The following is a 16,855-nucleotide window of genomic DNA, read 5'->3' on the forward strand; positions in this document are numbered from 1 at the left end:
AAAACCTATCTCGTTGATCTCATTTTGGATCTTCTGTTCCAGTAGCTGCTTATGGGCTCATTGTCCAAGTTTGATGATGTTATGTCCTGTGAAGCACCTTGAGCTATTTATGTTGTGTTATGATCACAGATTATCAACCTGAGGAGCAAGCAGGGACTTGATTTAATTTCTTATCCAAAAGGCAGTGCAATGTGCCCTCAGTCCCATCAAAAACTCTCTGTCTCGATTAGTTAGCTTGGCTTCATCAGAGGGAGCTCAGTTTAGAATCTGTTAGAATTCTTTGAAGAAGGAACAAACAAGTTAGGCGAGTGGAGTTCCCTGGAGTTCAGTGCTGGGACCATAGCTATTCACAGAATACATTAACCATGTAGACGAAGGAACCAAGGGCATTGTTGCTATGTTTGCAGATGCCAGAAAGATAAGTGGAGGGACAGGTAGTGCTGAGGTAGTGGGGAGGCTGCAGAAGGACTTGGCCAGGCTGGGAGAGTGGGCAATAAAGTGGCAGACAGAATACAGTGTGGGAATGTGGGAATTTATGCACTTTACTTGGAAGAATAGACGCTTAGACTATAAATGGGAAAAGACTTGGGAAATCTGAAGCACAAAGGGACTTAGGAGTCATAATTCAAAATTCTCTTAAGGTTAGCATTTAGGTTCAATTTGAAAGGCAAATGCAACGTTAGCATTCATTACAAGAGGGCTAGAATACAGTGTGTAAGAGATGTACTGCTGAGGCTGTGTAAGGCTCTGGTCAGACCACATTTGTAATACTGTGGTCACTTTTGGGCCCCATATCGAAGGAAGGATGTGCTAGCCTTGGACGGGGTCTAGAGGAATTATATAAGAACAGTCCTGGGGATGAAGGGCATAAGCAACGATTGAGGACTCTGGGTCTGTACTGGGTGGAGTTTAGAAGGATGTGGGAGGTTCTGATTGAAACATATAGAATATTGAGAAGCCTGGATAGAGTGGACATGGAGGAGATGCTCCCACTGGCAGAGAGACTAGGACCCGGGCGCACAGCCTCAGAGTGAAGGGAAGCCCTGTTTAGAACTAAGTTGAGCAAGAACTTCTTCATTGAAAGGGTAGTGAGTCTGTGGAACTCATTGCTGCAGAGGGCTGTGGTGGCCAAGTACATTTAGGACAGAGATAGGTGGGTTCCTGATTCATAAGTGGAAAGGTTATGGAGAGAAGGCAAAAGATTGGGGTTGAGAAACACATCAGCCGTGATCAACTGACACGAGGGGCTGAATGCCTATTGCTGTTCCTTCACCTTATGGTCTTACCATGTTGATAAATCATTAGAGTGGTGCTTGAACCAACAGCCAGCTAGCTCACAGACAGCAGTGCTATCTACTGAATCACAGCACACCGTAATTACTGCAAGCTCTTTAAATAATGATTCCAATTCTCCCTTTTTCATTCTCTCACAGCTTGAAGGCTACATCCAGGATAACATCAGGTCTGAGATGTCTCAGATGCAGCAGAGTGCTGTGCAGAATCACACAGTGACCATGTTGGAAATTGGCACACACCTCCTGAGCCAGACAGCTGAACAAACCCGCAAGCTCACTGATGTTGAAGCACAGGTATGTTAGTTCCTCACACTCACACTTCTCTTCAACAACCTGCTATTCAAAGTCAGCATGAGTCCCGTTCCCCCATCAGCTTCATGCTTGTTGAGCTACATTAGGCTTTTGGTCTGGATTCACCACCTAATCACTTCTGATCGCAAATCAACACATCCCTCATCCAACCAAAATCTATCTATCTCTGCCTTGAGTGTTTCAGTAGGCGAATATCAATAGCCTTCCAGAGAGACAGTCCAGATTTCCCCTTCCTTAGTAATCTGTACTGGTTCCCGGTGTAGCAACAGCTTGATTTTAAATTTGTGTTCAAATTCTTTCAAACGTCTTTGCCCATCCTTATCCCTATATCCTCTTCCTCTGTGCTGCTTCAAATCTTGCCTCTGATCCATCACTTATCTCTTGCCAGCTGTGCCTTCAACCCTGCACATCCTAACACCTTAAAATCCCTCTTAAAACTTCTCCACCTCTACATTTCTCTGTCTTCAAATAAGACACTCCTCAGAACCTCTTTTTTCTACCTTCATCTGGCCCAGAGTCAGATTTTGTCTGATCTCACCCTGTTTTAAGAAGTTTTGCAAGATTACAGAAATGTAGGTTGTCATTGAAACTTCCAGGATTTCTCACCATATCTTCCACAGTTGAACCTGGTTCTGTCTTGGAGATGTGGAAATGGTGTATCATTAGAACGACACTCCTGTACTTTAGGCTTCACTCAACTGAAGACCAGTCCTTTCCTATATTTATCAAATCCCTTTTTGAAGGCTAGTATTGAATTTTCTTCCAGCATTCTTAGAGTCATAGAGTTATAGAGATGTACAGCATGGAAACAGACTCTTCGGTCCCCAACCCGTCCATGCTGACCAGATATCCTAACCCACCTGCCAGCACCCACCCCATATCCCTCCAAACCCTTCCTATTCATATACCCATCCAAATGCCTCTTAAATGTTGCAATTGTACCAGCCTCCACCACTTCCTCTGGCAGCTCATTCCACACACATACTACCCTCTGTGTGAAAAAGATGCCCCTTAGGTCTCTTTTATATCTTTCCCCTCTCACCCTAAACCTCACACAATATTCCAACAGTAGCCTAACCAATGTCCTGTACAGCCGCAACATGACCTCCCAACTCCTGTACTTAATACTCTGACCAATAAAGGAAAGCATACCAAACGCCTTCTTCACTATCCTATCTACCTGCAACTCCACTTTCAAGGAGTTTCTTCCACAAACAGCTTTTAGTAAAAGGTGAAGCAAATAACACCATAAGACATTAGGCCATTCAGCCCATCCAGTCTGGTCTGCCACTCAATCATGGCTGATATGTTTCTCAGCCTAACTCTCCCACTTTCTCCTCGTAACCCTTGATCTCCTTGATACTCAAGAACCTATCTATCTCAATGGCCTGGCTGCCACAGCCTTCCGTGGCAATGAATTAAATAATATGATTCTTCTACTGACATTGGATTTAACCAGTGTCCCAGGAAAGATCAGTTCCAACAGGGAATGAAGAAAATTCAAAACATAGAGGCAATCTTTCTGCTTAAAATCAATGCCGGGTGCCTGATGAGGAATGTCAACTACTCCCTACTTTCCAAAAATGACTGCAGTTGAAAAGCATTTCACTGACTGTGAAACTGCTCTGGGATGTGCTGTGATTGTGAAAGGTGCCGTAGAATTACACTGGACAGAAAACGGAGAAATAGGCCGTTCTGTCCATTCAGTTTATTACCGTGTTATAGAGTAATAGAGATGTACAACACGGAAATAGACCCTTTGGTCCAACTTGTCCATGCCGACCAGATATCCCAACCTAGTCTAGTCCCACCTGCCAGCATCCGGCCCATATTCCTCCAAACCCTTCTTGTTCACATAGCCATGCACCTGCCTTTTTAATGTTGCAATTGTACCAGTCTCCACCACTTCCTCTGGCAACGCATTCCATACATGTACCACCCTCTGTGTGAAAAGATTGCCCCTTAGGTCTCTTTTATATCTTTCCCCTCTCACCCTAAACCTATGCCTTGTAGTTCTGGACTCCCTGATCCCAGGGAAAATACCTTATCTATTTATCCTATCCATGTCCCTCATGATTTTATAAACTTCTATGAGGTTACCCCTCAGCATCCAAAGCTCCAGGGAAAACAGCCCTAGTATACACAACCTCTCCCTATAGCGCAAATCCTCCAACCCTAGCAACATTCTTGTAAATCATTTCTGAATCCTTTCAAGTTTCACAACATCTTTCCGATAAAGAGGCCAGAATTGCATGCAATATTTGAACAGTAGCCTAACCAATGTCCTGTCCAGCCACAACATGACCTCCCAACTCCTGTACTCAATAGTCTGCCCAATAAGGCAAAGCATACCTTCTTCACTATCCTATCTACCTGCGACTCCACTTTCAAGGAGCTATGAACCTGCACTCCAAGGTCTCTTTGTTCAGCAACATTCCCTAGGACCTTACCATTAAGTGTATAAGTCCTGCTAAGATTTGCTTTCCCAAACTGCAGCACCTCAAATTTATCTAAATTAAACTCCATCTGCCACTGCTTGGCCCATCTGATCAAGAACCCGTTGTAATCTGAGGTAACCTTCTTCACTGTCCACTACACCTCCAATTTTAGTGTCATCTGCAAACTTACTAACTATACCTGTTATGCTCACATCCAAATCATTTATGTAAATGACAAAAAGTAATGGACCCAGCACCGATCCTTGTGGCACCAGACTGCTCACAGGCCCCCAGTCTGAAAAACAACCCTCCACCACCAAATGGCTAATTCTCCCTGTAATCTATGAGATCTAACCTTTCTAACCAATCTCCCGTGCGGAATCTTGTCAAACATCTTACTGGCATCCATTTCAATCTACCGCTCTGCCCTCATCAATCCTCTTTGTTACTTCTTCAAAAAATTCAACTAGGCTTGTGAGATATGATTTCCCGTGCACAAAGCCATGTTGACTATCCCCAATCAGTCCTTGCCTTTCCAAATGCATGTACATCCTGTCCCTCAGGATTCCCTCCAACAACTTGCCCACCACCAGGCTCACTGGTCTATAGTTCCCTGGCTTGTCCTTACCACCTTTCTTAAACAGTGGCACCACCTTAGCCAACCTCCAGTCTTCCGGCACTTCACCCACAACTATAGCTCTCTGGTCCTCCAAAGCTTTAACCTCTAAGATGACATCATAGTTTCTTTTTCTCAAACTCTGATGGATAACTCCATACTTCTCCACATTAAATTCCATCTGCTATATTTTTTCTGAATTATTTATTGTGGCTGAGTTACACAAGCTATTAGATTGTTATGCAACATTCAAGCCTCCCCTCCCATCTTTCCTCAACTAAATCTACTGTCTAACTGAAATAATTGCACAGAGTCTGGTATCCCGTCACCAAGTCACCTTTTATTTACATGTGCACAGCACATAGGCTCTGACCAGCCAGCTCAAAGCCAGTCTCTAGAATGAGGAGACTCTTGGAATCCCTTGTTTTTATCTGTCAGCCAGGGCTCCCTGATTGACCCAGGTTACAACCCCAATCAAGGATCTCACAGTCAATGAGACTCAGCTGGCGTTTGTTCCAATTACTGCACTAACCCTCAGTTCATTCCTCTTTCATCCACATGTCAATGCATCAACCATTCCCTGTGGAAGCGAGTTCTACTTTCTTCCCAACTCGCTGGGTAATGAGGTTTCTCCGGAATTCCCTTTGGTTTTCTTGGTGACGTCTTACACTGACAGCTCCTTATGCTCCTCTCCACAAGAGGAAACATTCCCTGCCTTTACTTGATAAACAAAACCTTCATCATGTTAATGAAACCAATTGTTCACCTCTCATTCTTCTGAATTCAGGAGTAAATCCCATGTTCCTGGTATCATGTTTATAAACCATTTCTGAACCCTGTCCAGTGCCTCTATATTCTTTTTAATATACAGCAACTAGAACTGCACTTGGTGCTATACATTTAGTTTAACTAAAGTTCAGTATAGATTTAGCGCAACTTCCCTTTTCAATTCTATCCCTCCAGAAAGAAAGCCAACTGTTTGATTTGCTTCTTACAGCCTTGCTAACCTAAGGAGCAACTTTTAATGATTGATGTATCTTTACTCCAAGATCTTTCTGTTCCTTGACCCCACCTGGACTCTTCTTCCAAATGGTATTCTAGTCTTCCGAATATTCTTCTGACAAACATGTACTTCCTCATATTTTTCTGTGTTGAACTTCATTCACCAATTATGTTGCCATTTTCCAAGTCTATTCATGTCCTCCTGTACTTTGATGCAGTCCTCATCATTGGTTGTCTTCCAATTGATGTGATCTACAAATGTAGAAACTGTTCTTGATTCTCACGTCTAAATCTTTAATACAAAGCTTTAATGTAACTTGTGAACAGCATGGTCCTAGCACTGAGAAGAACATACAAAGTCAGAGCAGGAATAGGCTATTCAGCCTCTTAATTAAAAACCTATCTCCTCCAGGTCCAACACCACTCCACACCTCTGCACTCTAAATGACAACTATTTATTCCCACTCTCTGCTTCCTGTCTTGAAGCCAGCCAGCAATTCATTTTGCCACAAATCTCCTGACTTGACATTCATTAGTCTGTCATAGGTTATCTTATCGAAGTTCTTTGGAAAATCCTGTAGAGTTTAATCGACTGTATTATCAGTGTCCACTTCCTCTGTTCCCTCTTCAAAGGAATTCAGTAAGGTTGGTCAAGCAAATTTTTCCCTTTTAACATCTATGCTAACAATTCATTATTAAATTTCTAATTTCTAAATGTTCCTCTATTCTCTCCTATATTGAGGATTCCATTATTTTTCAAACAACCAATGCTAAACCGACTGATTGATAATTCAAGACGTGTTCTGTTTCCTTTTCAAATCAGAATGACATTAGCTCCCGGTCTGTCCTCTGGTGCTGTATATTTTTCTGTTGAATCATGGCAACACAGTAGGTTCACTGGTTAGCACTGCTGCCTCACAGCACCAAAGACTTGGGCTCAATTCTGGCCTCAGCAATAGTCTGCTTGGAGTTTACACATCCTGCCTATGCAGGTTTCCTTCAGATGCTCTGGTTTCCTCCCACAGTCTAAATATGCACAGGTTAGGTGGATTGGCCAAGCTAAATTGCCCATAGTGTCTAGGGATGTGTGGGCTAGGGGGGTTAGCTGGGTAAATTGTGGGGTGTTAGGTTAGGGGAACAGGTCTGGGTAGGCTGCTGTTCGGAGGGTCGGTGTGGACTTGATGGGCCAAATGGCTGGCTTCCACACTGTAGGGATTCTATGATTAAATCTGAGTACCTGCTACATTCTCCCTAAGTTCTTTCGATCTATCCACATCAGGCTCTTTATCCTTTTAGAGTTTCCTTGATTTATTCAACACATCTTTTTATTTAAATGTAGTTTAATCAAATCTGTTGAGTCCTTTTTTTTAGTGAATAACTTGTGACAATCCTTATCCTGACATTAAACTGAGCTTTGAGTTTGAGCCCAGACATAAAGACTCAGTAAAATACAGAGTCAACATATAAAGGATGCCAACAAATGTCTCGTCCACTCCACCAGCTAAATCATAGCAGCAGAGAACCTCACCTTCGACTTAACAATGCAGAGACAAGTCAGATGCCTGGATTACATTGGGATAGGAGGCATCTGGCATCAATTAGAATTCAAATTAACATTCAAATCCCAACAGTCAAATCTTCTAGTCGTGGATTCTAGTAAAAATTGAACCTTAAATGTTCACCGTGCAGAGGGAATTGGATATCAGGAATGATTTCAAGGAGCAGATCTGATCTGTGTGTTTTCAGTTACAAACATTAAAACAAGGAGCAAGGAACAGGAATAGGCCATTCGGCCCTTCGAGCCTGCTCAGCCATTCAGTAAGATCATTGCTGATCTGATTTTAACCTCAATCTAATTCCTACATTTCCCTGAGAATCTTTCCTTGCCTTGGTAATTAAGAAGCTGTCTTCTTCTATTGGAGGCCAAACTTAGGCACTACAAATAAAATCCAATCATTCATAATGCATATTGCTGAAAAAAAAATATTCTGTTGAAGTTTTTTAATCAAATATCAGAACACAATTTCAAGAATACCAAATTTCAAATGAATAATAATTTATACTGCATGAGAAGATGCTACTGATTGGTTTCAAATAGACTCTGATGATAGAGGTATTGCCAATGAGAGTGCATCAGGGACCTATTAACTGGCAAATTTTTGTCTAAATTCAAACTAAGAAGTCAATTCTGATTGGTTAAGGCATTGCCATTAGGAATGGACCAGGGAATGGTTGTCCTACATGTTTCGTTTGGTTGAAAAGGCGCAGTGCATGGACAGGTTCTGTCTATTTGTAAAGGACAGGCCTGCCTGCGATTGTACATACCTTCACGCAAAACTAAGTGAGCCACATAGTGAGTCCATTTTGTGCATTCTTAGCACAATCAAGATTGTTTAGCAAGTGTTGTCCCATCACAGAATCATATTTAATGTTGGACTTTATGTTCTAAGTTTTGCAAGCAATGAAATGCACAGCCTAGGCCTGACAGCACACTGTCATTAAAATTAATACACCACATTACTTAATTGTGTGATAGCCAGAACACTCTTTTGACTCAATGACAGGATCCTATTTGCACTGACTACCTGGCAGCAACATGAAATGACTAGCTTCACCTATTGCTCAGGCAGTGATCAGTCCTGCACTGAGTTCAGGAGACACCTCTTTCCCCTGGGCAGGATTAAAATGTGAAACTTGCTATCAACATGAGTGATGGATTAGAATAGTATGGGCATATTTAAGAGGAAGATGGAAAAACTCACACTTGAGAAAGCAATTCATCTGAAAGAAGCAACAACAAGACACTTGGAAAACCGTGACCAAATCAGACAGAATCACCTGGAATTAGTGAAAGAGAAATTGTGATTTTTAAAAAATGTTTCTTTGAGAATGAATCGTGAAAAGTTAGTGTACAGAAACAGCAGGTTTCTTAAGGAAGCAGACTGGATGAACCGTTATAGTAAGGATTCCCAAAAAGGGGGCAGGACCAAAACTTCACAAGCTGAAGGTTAGGCATTGCTAGTTCTCAGGCAGCAATGGTCACTGAAGGGCTCTTCCCCCAGTCCCTATTCCTCAATGCCCACCACCACACCCACCCCAATACCCACCCTGCACCCTCAGGTATTCTTATCACAGTCCTGCCTCTAATAAATCTTTCCCCCATTCCACTGTCACAATACTCACTGAGGGGGCCATAACAAATTTCAAGACTCAAACTGGCTTCACAGCAGGAAAAAGAATTTGGAAATCTCTGCTTTACAGCAAAGAGCATTGTGTGCGGACGGAAGGGAGCCTTGCTGCGACTGGATAGGACATTGGTGAATGCACTCCGGGAATACACTGTGCAGTTTTGGGTTTGCATTTAATTACCTTAAAGATGGTTCAGAAAAAATTCATTACCAGAATTCCCAGGATGAAGGGGTTCTCTTATTCAGATACCTTGAGCCTATGCTCATTGGAATTTATCAGAATGAGAGGTGGAACGTTTTGAATCATATTAAAATCTGAGTGGACTTGACTGGGTGCACGCTGAGATAATTGTTATCCTAATGGGGGAATCTGGAATGAGGTAGGTCACTTCAAAATAAGAATCTTCCTTAGTTCAGAAACAGTGAGAGAAATTACCTCTCTCAGACAGTATTTGATCTTTGGAATTCTCTTCTCCAGAAAACAGTGGAGGTGGATTTAACAACTTCTTGATGTTGAATGGCAAGTAGGAAAATTGAGTTATGGCCACAATCAGATCAGCCATAATCTTCTTGAAGGACAAAGTAGGTTCAAGATGCAGAATGCATATGGTTATGAATTATGGGGTAGGTTGACAGGATGAGACGAAGTTCGGAGGGAGGAGAGTAGTTTGGATAATTTGGCTGAATCCTCTGGCTCTGTAACTCTTGTGTAATTATTAACCACCACAAAGTACTTATACTGCATAAAAAGGCCTTTCAGCCAAACAGATGCAAGCTGCTGTAATGTTGTCCTAACCTTTTTCATCTAATTCATACACAATCTCCTTGTATTTTGTTCTCTATTAACCGGTTACCGAGATTCCCATTGAGTACATCTAGGTTATTCCCAGCCTCCAGTCCATGCAGCAACTTTCACATTCTCCCACTCTCTGGCTAAAGAGGTTTCTCCAGGGATCTTGGCTAGCGGGCTGAAGCTATTTAGCTGCTTTAATGTCAACTTATTAATCCCACTGGTAAATACAGACAAAATAACTCTTTCATATTTCTGACACTTCATAATATTTAGTTGGAACTTTGTCATATGTATCATTTACTGATCTTATCCCTCTCTTGGCACCTCTACTGTCAGTTATGTGTCATAGAATACTTTCTTTTGTTCTATATTTTTATATCTTCACAATTTAAATTTGTAGTTTTCCTTTCCTTCATAATGCATGTTTACCTCTGTTTGAACCATTCCAAATTCCTTATTGGCATTCTCCCCTTTGTTGTCTCTGTATTTTGTGAATAATGTTTTCTTCCATTTCAATGTTGTCCTTGTTTTGAGTTGTAGAGATCTACAATGTGAAAACAGGCTTTTCAGCCCAACTTGTCCATGCTGCCCAGTTTTCACAATTTAAACTACTCCCATTTGCCTGTGTTTGGTCCATATCCCTCCATACCTATCCCATCCATGTACCCATCTAAATGTTGCTTAAATGACAAAATTGTACTTGCTTCCACCACTACCTGTGGCAGCTGTTCCAGACACTCAGCACCCTCCGTGTGAAAAAATTACCCCTCTCTCATCTTTTGTATCTCTCCCCTCTTCCCTTAAACCTATGCTCTCTAGTTTTAGACTCCTCTGTCCTGAGGGAAAGCTGTCGGCTATCTACCTTTTCTATGCCCCTCATGATTTTATAGACCTCTATAAGGCCACCCTTCAGTCTCCTATGCTCCAGGGAAAAAAAGTCCCAGCCTATCCTACCTCTCCTCAAACATTCCAGTCCAGGTAACATCCTAGTAAATCTTTTCTACATTCTTTCTAGTTTAATCATATCCTTACTCTAGTAGGGTGACCAGAACTGCACGCAGTACTCCCAATGTGGCCTCACCAACGCCTTCTACAGCTGTAACATTATTTCTTTATTCATGTATAGTTTCTCATTACTGGTTTCTTCAGTGCAACAGATTCTTCAGGAATCTCTTTGTTGCTGCTTTAAACATTTCCCACTCCTATTCTATTTCTTAGTTCTTCAGGGAGCTTTTCCAGTTTGTTTTACTCAGTTCCATTAAACTCAACTAACACTTGCCATTTTATTACTTTGTTCTTTGTCTTACTTATGGCCTTCTCAAATCTTAAACTTGTTCTGTAATGAGAGAACAGAGCTAAAAGTACTTTTTAAAACTGCATTATGTTGCCAAGGCTCAGATCACAGCCTTGACTGTTCTCCAAGCTGAGCAGAGTATTTTCTTAACTCTCTCCTAAATCGCTTTTCATCTGCTTTATTCTCTTGACACAGTTTTTCAAGTAGCAACAAAATTCATGGAGGGAGAGCAGCCAGGCTGCACTCCAGTAGATGCTATGGTTCGGGCAGTTACACTGATTAGTCTCTGCATTGAAGGATTGACAGTCATAATACAATCACCACAAGGTCATGCTGACTCTAGACAAGCAGCAATTCACAGTCAAATAATACTGCAAACCACACAGTAAAATCTCCGAACAATCAATCTTCTAACAATGCACAGGATAAATTCTCTTCATAATCCCCACGCTGTAAATTCTCCTAATGCAGAAATTGTCCCACACTGCTACAAGGAAAGGGCTCATGCCCACTGAATCAGAGAAAAGTTACAGTATTAAAGGAATCCATTGGGTATGTTAGATTTGTTCTGGTTTTTCATAGGAACAACTTACCTTGTGCCACTCACCCCACTTCCTCCCTTACCCTTGTAACTTCTTCCTTTTCCAATAATAATCCAATTCTCTCTGGGATGCCTCAATCAAACCTGCCTCCGGCACATTCTGAGGTCGAACATTCCAGATCCTAACCATTCACTTTGCAATAAGGTTACTTTTTGTCTCTCTCTTGCTTCTTTTACCAATTATCTTAAATCTGTGCCCTCTTTTCCTCACTGTATCACATTATCATGCCATTTTATTTTAATCACCTGTGAGATGTGAGCTGCTGGGGGGGAAGCTTGCAGGGGTGATGCTTGCATGGGCTCAGTGGTTAGCACTGCTGCCTCTCAGCACCAGGGACCTGGGTTCGATTCCAGCCTTGGCAACTGTCTTTGTGGATTAGATTAGTTTCCCTATAGTGTGGAAACAGGCCCTTTGGCCCAACAAGTCCACACCAACCATCCAAAGAGTGACCCATGCCCCTACCCTATATTTACCCACGATTAATGCACCTAACACTGCAGGCAATTTAGCATGGCCAATTCACCTGGCCGGCACATCTTTGGAATGTGGGAGGAAACCGTAGCACCCGGAGGAAACCCACACAGACACGGGGAGAATGTGCAAACTCCACACAGCTGCCCGAGGCACGAATCGAACCCAGGTCCCTGGAGTTTGTACATTCTCCCCGTGTCTGTGTGGGTTTCCTCCCACAGTCCAAAAATGTGCAGTTTAGGTGAATTGGACATGCTAAATTGCGGATGGTGTTTAGGGATGTGTAGGTTAGTTATATTAGTCATGGGGTAAATGTACAGTAATAGGGTAGGGGGGAGTGGGTCTGGGTGGATTATTCTTTGAAGTTTCAGTGTGGACTTGTTGGCGAAATGGCCTGTTTCCACACTGTGGGGATTCTATGAGATGGTTCTATGATGTATCTGCCGCCGTTGTTATTCTAGATGGAAGTGGTGGTGGACTTGGAAGGTGCTGTCTGAGGTTCTTTGGTGAATTTCTACAGTGTATCCTGTAGATGGTACATACTGCTGCTACTGAGCATCAGTGGTGGAGGGAGTGGGTGTTTGTGGATGTAGTGCCAATCAAGTGGGGGCTGTTTTGTCCTGGATGGTGTCGAGCTCCTTGAGTGTTGTTGGAGCTCCACCTTTTGAGGTAAGCGGAGAGTATTCTATCACACTCTTGACTTGTGACAATCTCATATAAACCTCTACAGTTTGAACAGGACTAGGTCGGGTAAACACAGGATGTTGTTGATGACCGTGGAGTCGAGAACCTTTAAAGACTCAGACGAGGAGAAATTGCTCACCCAGAGTGTGGGGAGCCTGTGGGATTTTCTGCCACAGAAAGTGGTTGAGGCCGAAGCATCAAATATTTTCAGGAAGGAGTTAGATATAGCTCTTTGGACAAAAGGGATCAAATAATATAGGGAGAAAATGGGAACGGAGACTGCAGCCATGATTATATTGAATGGTGGAGCAGGCTCAAAGAGTTGAATGGCCTACTCCTGCTCCTATCTTCCATGCTTCTATGTTTCTTTATAAGTCACTCCTTCCCCAATGTAGGTACAGTTACTTAAACCTTCTATTCTAAACAGAAGAATTATGTTCAAGCCTTGTGCATTTTTTGGATTACTTGGAAACTTGAGCTGCTTGTGGTTTCCTGTTGCCTTCTTCATGACAACGCATTGGTCAATGAGCATTGACTTGTCAACCAATCAGCACCATTTGCTCCTGTGGTCAACATTGTTGTGACTGGTTGAAATGTGGCATTCTTGCACTTGTCCTGATGACAGTCAGATGAAATGTTTTGGCATTTTTCCAACAATATTTACATCCTGTACGACAGGGGACAGACAGTCTGTGACAGAATGAGTAAGAATTTGTTGCCTCAATGACCCCACTGCAGAAAATTAAATCACAAATTGTATGATTTGCTTTGCAGGTTTTAAACCAGACATCAAGAATTGAAATTCAACTGTTGGAAAATTCCCTCTCCACCAACAAACTGGAGAAACAACTGATGCTGCAAACCAATGAGATCAGCAAAATACAAGAGAGGAACTGGTAAGGTTCTTGCTATTCCTGACTGCTTCGCGGCCACTCTATGTCCTCATTTTAAGACCAGTCCTTTGTTATACTGACAGATTCAGGATTGATGAGCTGTGCTCAGGCTCGAGAATGTGAAAGCCCATTAAGGGTGATGTCTTTGAAAGACAGAGTAAAGGCTTCTTTATCTTGAATGTCACTGAAGGACATTACCAGTGAGGTAATGCAGTCCGCCTATATCTCACAAGCTAACCATTCAATCATAATATCCATTGGACAAACCCAGGAGTTTGTCTCCAGTCTCAGATCTAGAGAGAAAGAACTAACATTTCTCTAATACCTCTCACAAAAAATCATGAATCACAGCCCAGTTACAGCACAGAAAGAGGCCATGTTGTGTGTAATGGCTTTCCAAAGGCACTATCCACCCAGTTGCACTCCCAACCCCTTGTTTCCTCCCCATAGCCCTTCACATTTTTTCCTTTTCTCAGATAATGATCCAATTCTACTGTGAAAGCTTCAATTGTCCCTGTCTCCAGCATACTCTCAGGCTGTGCATCCCGATCACTCACTGCATGAAAAGATTTCTCATGTCATCATTAGTACTTTGCCAATTGCCTTCAATATGTTTCTTCGATCAATGGGAACAATTTCTCCCTAATCACCCTATTCAGCTCACGGATAATTTTGAAAACTTCTATTAAATTTCATCCCAACATTCTCTTCTCTGAGGTGAACAGTCCCATTCTGTCCAATCTGTCAATGTAACTGAGATTCCTCATCTCTGTTAGATTAGGTTAGATTAGATTAAAGAGATTAGATTAGATTTGATTGTCACATGTACCCAAGTAGAGGAGTCCAGGTGTACCATGAAAAGTGTACAGAGTCACCACTCACTGGCATCATCTTAGAATGAAATAGTTAGAATTAAAAACAAGAGTCAAACTTAAAGAAACAGAAACGCAAGGTAAAGAAAATGTCCAGCTGATGAGATGTACCTTTAAGAGGTCATATCTTAAACTACTTGATAGGATGCGATGTAGCAATCCCATGACTAGTTAAGTACTCTTATAGAAACCAGGTGGACCATACGGACCATACTGGTATCACCTTATCTTCATATAAAGAATCCACCTTACTGTTTCACCTATCCTGGGCTGTGATTGGGTATGTTCACCCATCCTGGGCTGTGATTGGGTAAGTTCACCCATCCTGGGCGATGATTGGATATGTTCACCCATCCTGGGCTGTGATTGGTATGTTCACCCATCCTGAGCTGTGATTGGTATGTTCACCGATCCTGAGCTGTGATTGGGTACGTTCACCCATCCTGAGCTGTGATTGGGTACGTTCACCCATCCTGGGCTGTGCTTGGGTATGTTCGCCCAACCGGGTTGTGATTGGGTATGTTCACCCATCCTGAGCTGTGATTGGTATGTTCACCCATCCTGGGCTGTGATTGGTATGTTCACCGATCCTGAGCTGTGATTGGGTACGTTCACCCATCCTGAGCTGTGATTGGGTATGTTCACCCATCCTGAGCTGTGATTGGGTATGTTCACCCATCCTGGGCATTGATTGGTATGTTCACCCATCCTGGGCTGTGCTTGGGTATGTTCACCCATCCTGAGCTGTGATTGGGTATGTTCACCCATCCTGAGCTGTGATTGGGTATGTTCACCCTTCCTGGGCATTGATTGGTATGTTCAACCATCCTGAGCTGTGCTTGGGTATGTTCACCCATCCTGAGCTGTGATTGGTATGTTCACTCGTCCTGAGCTTTGCTTGGGTATGTTCATCCATCCTGGGCTGTGCTTGGGTATGTTCACCCATCCTGGGCTGTGATTGGGTATGTTCACCCATCCTGGGCTGTGCTTGGGTATGTTCACCTTGAGGAAAAGAGCACAATCATCTTTAGAACCACTTTTGTGACCACAACGTCCCAAATGTGTTTCCTGCCAGTGACATTGAGGGTGAGAGGAGAAAGGACCGAAGGGGCAACCTTTTCACATGGAGGGTGGTGTGTGAATGGAATGGGCTGCCAGAGGAAGTGGTGGAGGCTGGTACAATTACAACATTTAAAAGGCATTTGGATGGGTATATGAATAGGAAGGATTTGGAGCCAAATGCTAGCAATGAGATCAGATTGAGATGTCTGATTGGTGAGGATGGGTTGGACTGAAGGGTCTGTTTCCGTGCTGTATGACTCTATGACTCTATGAGTATTGGTGATTTTTAATGGCTAGTGGTGCTGACAAGTCCAGCATTTATTGCCCATCCCTAAATACCCTGGAGAATAGGATAGTGAGCCCTTTTCTTGCTGCAGTCCAGCGTACTGTTGGCTAGGAAATCCACCATTTTGATCCAGCAACGATGAAGGAACAGCGATTATAATTCTGCATCAAGATGGATATGTGACTTCAGAGAAATCTATATGTCTTGGCATTCCCATGTGTCTGTTGCCCGTGTCCCACTAGTGTAGCCAGTTTGTAAACTAGAAATCAGTCTTCGGCGTAGGATCGCTAGCATTGGTACCCTGCAGTTTATTCTTCAATTTCTAAAGACTACAGGATAATCCTGGAGGGTTGGAAACTCAACACATACGGCTTTGTTAACATTACCTGGGAAACTAAACCATTCACAGAGGATAGCTGGAGCTCATGTTGCCGGTGAGATTTCCTGCTTAGACTACAATGTGTAGAGAGGGGCTTTCAGATGTAGCAGAGCTGAAAAAGTAAAGCCCCCCGTCCCTGGGTCCCACTCTCAAGGTGGTAGCTCACGCCTGTATTATTTTGTCATAATGTCCTGTAAATCATTCGTCATTCAGGGAGTAAAAATATCATTCAGGGCTCTGTGAACAAAATTAACCATTAGTTAAACAAACACAAATAAATTCAAACATAGTGCAAGGGGCCAGACCATGTTAGCAAGCTCTAGGACCAGGTCACTGAGGCAGTTCTGGTCTTTATACATTGTGGGAAGAAAGCCTGCTGGGTGGTAAATGGTTCCAAGCTGCATGTTTCTCAAACATAACAGATAACCTGGGATTATTTTGACATGTTTGAGGAGTATGTGCATGTGTGTGCATGCTTGTATATGTGCGTGCGAGTGTGTGCGCTCATGTATTGGGGGCCTGTGTGTGCGTGTGTGTGTTTGTGCATATATAGTATGTGTGTGTGTGTGTGAGAGAGAGAGTGTGTGTTGGGGGTGCTGGGTGTGTGTATGTGTGTGTATGTGTGTGTATGTGTGTGAGAGAGAGTGTGTTTTGGGGAGTGCTTGGTG

At 42.8% G+C, this 16,855-nt stretch overlaps 1 protein-coding gene across 1 annotated transcript in view; it reads left to right on the forward strand.

The window, feature by feature from the left end:
• The window catches only part of angpt4 (angiopoietin 4), a 125,321-nt gene that overhangs the window by 59,279 nt on the left and 49,187 nt on the right, over window positions 1-16,855 (forward strand). The window contains exons 2-3 of the mRNA XM_043709991.1: window positions 1,434-1,589; window positions 13,470-13,591. Coding sequence (XP_043565926.1) covers window positions 1,434-1,589; window positions 13,470-13,591 — 278 coding nt within the window. The remainder of the gene's footprint in view (window positions 1-1,433; window positions 1,590-13,469; window positions 13,592-16,855) is intronic.

The sequence above is a fragment of the Chiloscyllium plagiosum genome, chromosome 20 (genome assembly GCF_004010195.1).
Source record: "Chiloscyllium plagiosum isolate BGI_BamShark_2017 chromosome 20, ASM401019v2, whole genome shotgun sequence".
Lineage (NCBI taxonomy): Eukaryota > Metazoa > Chordata > Chondrichthyes > Orectolobiformes > Hemiscylliidae > Chiloscyllium > Chiloscyllium plagiosum.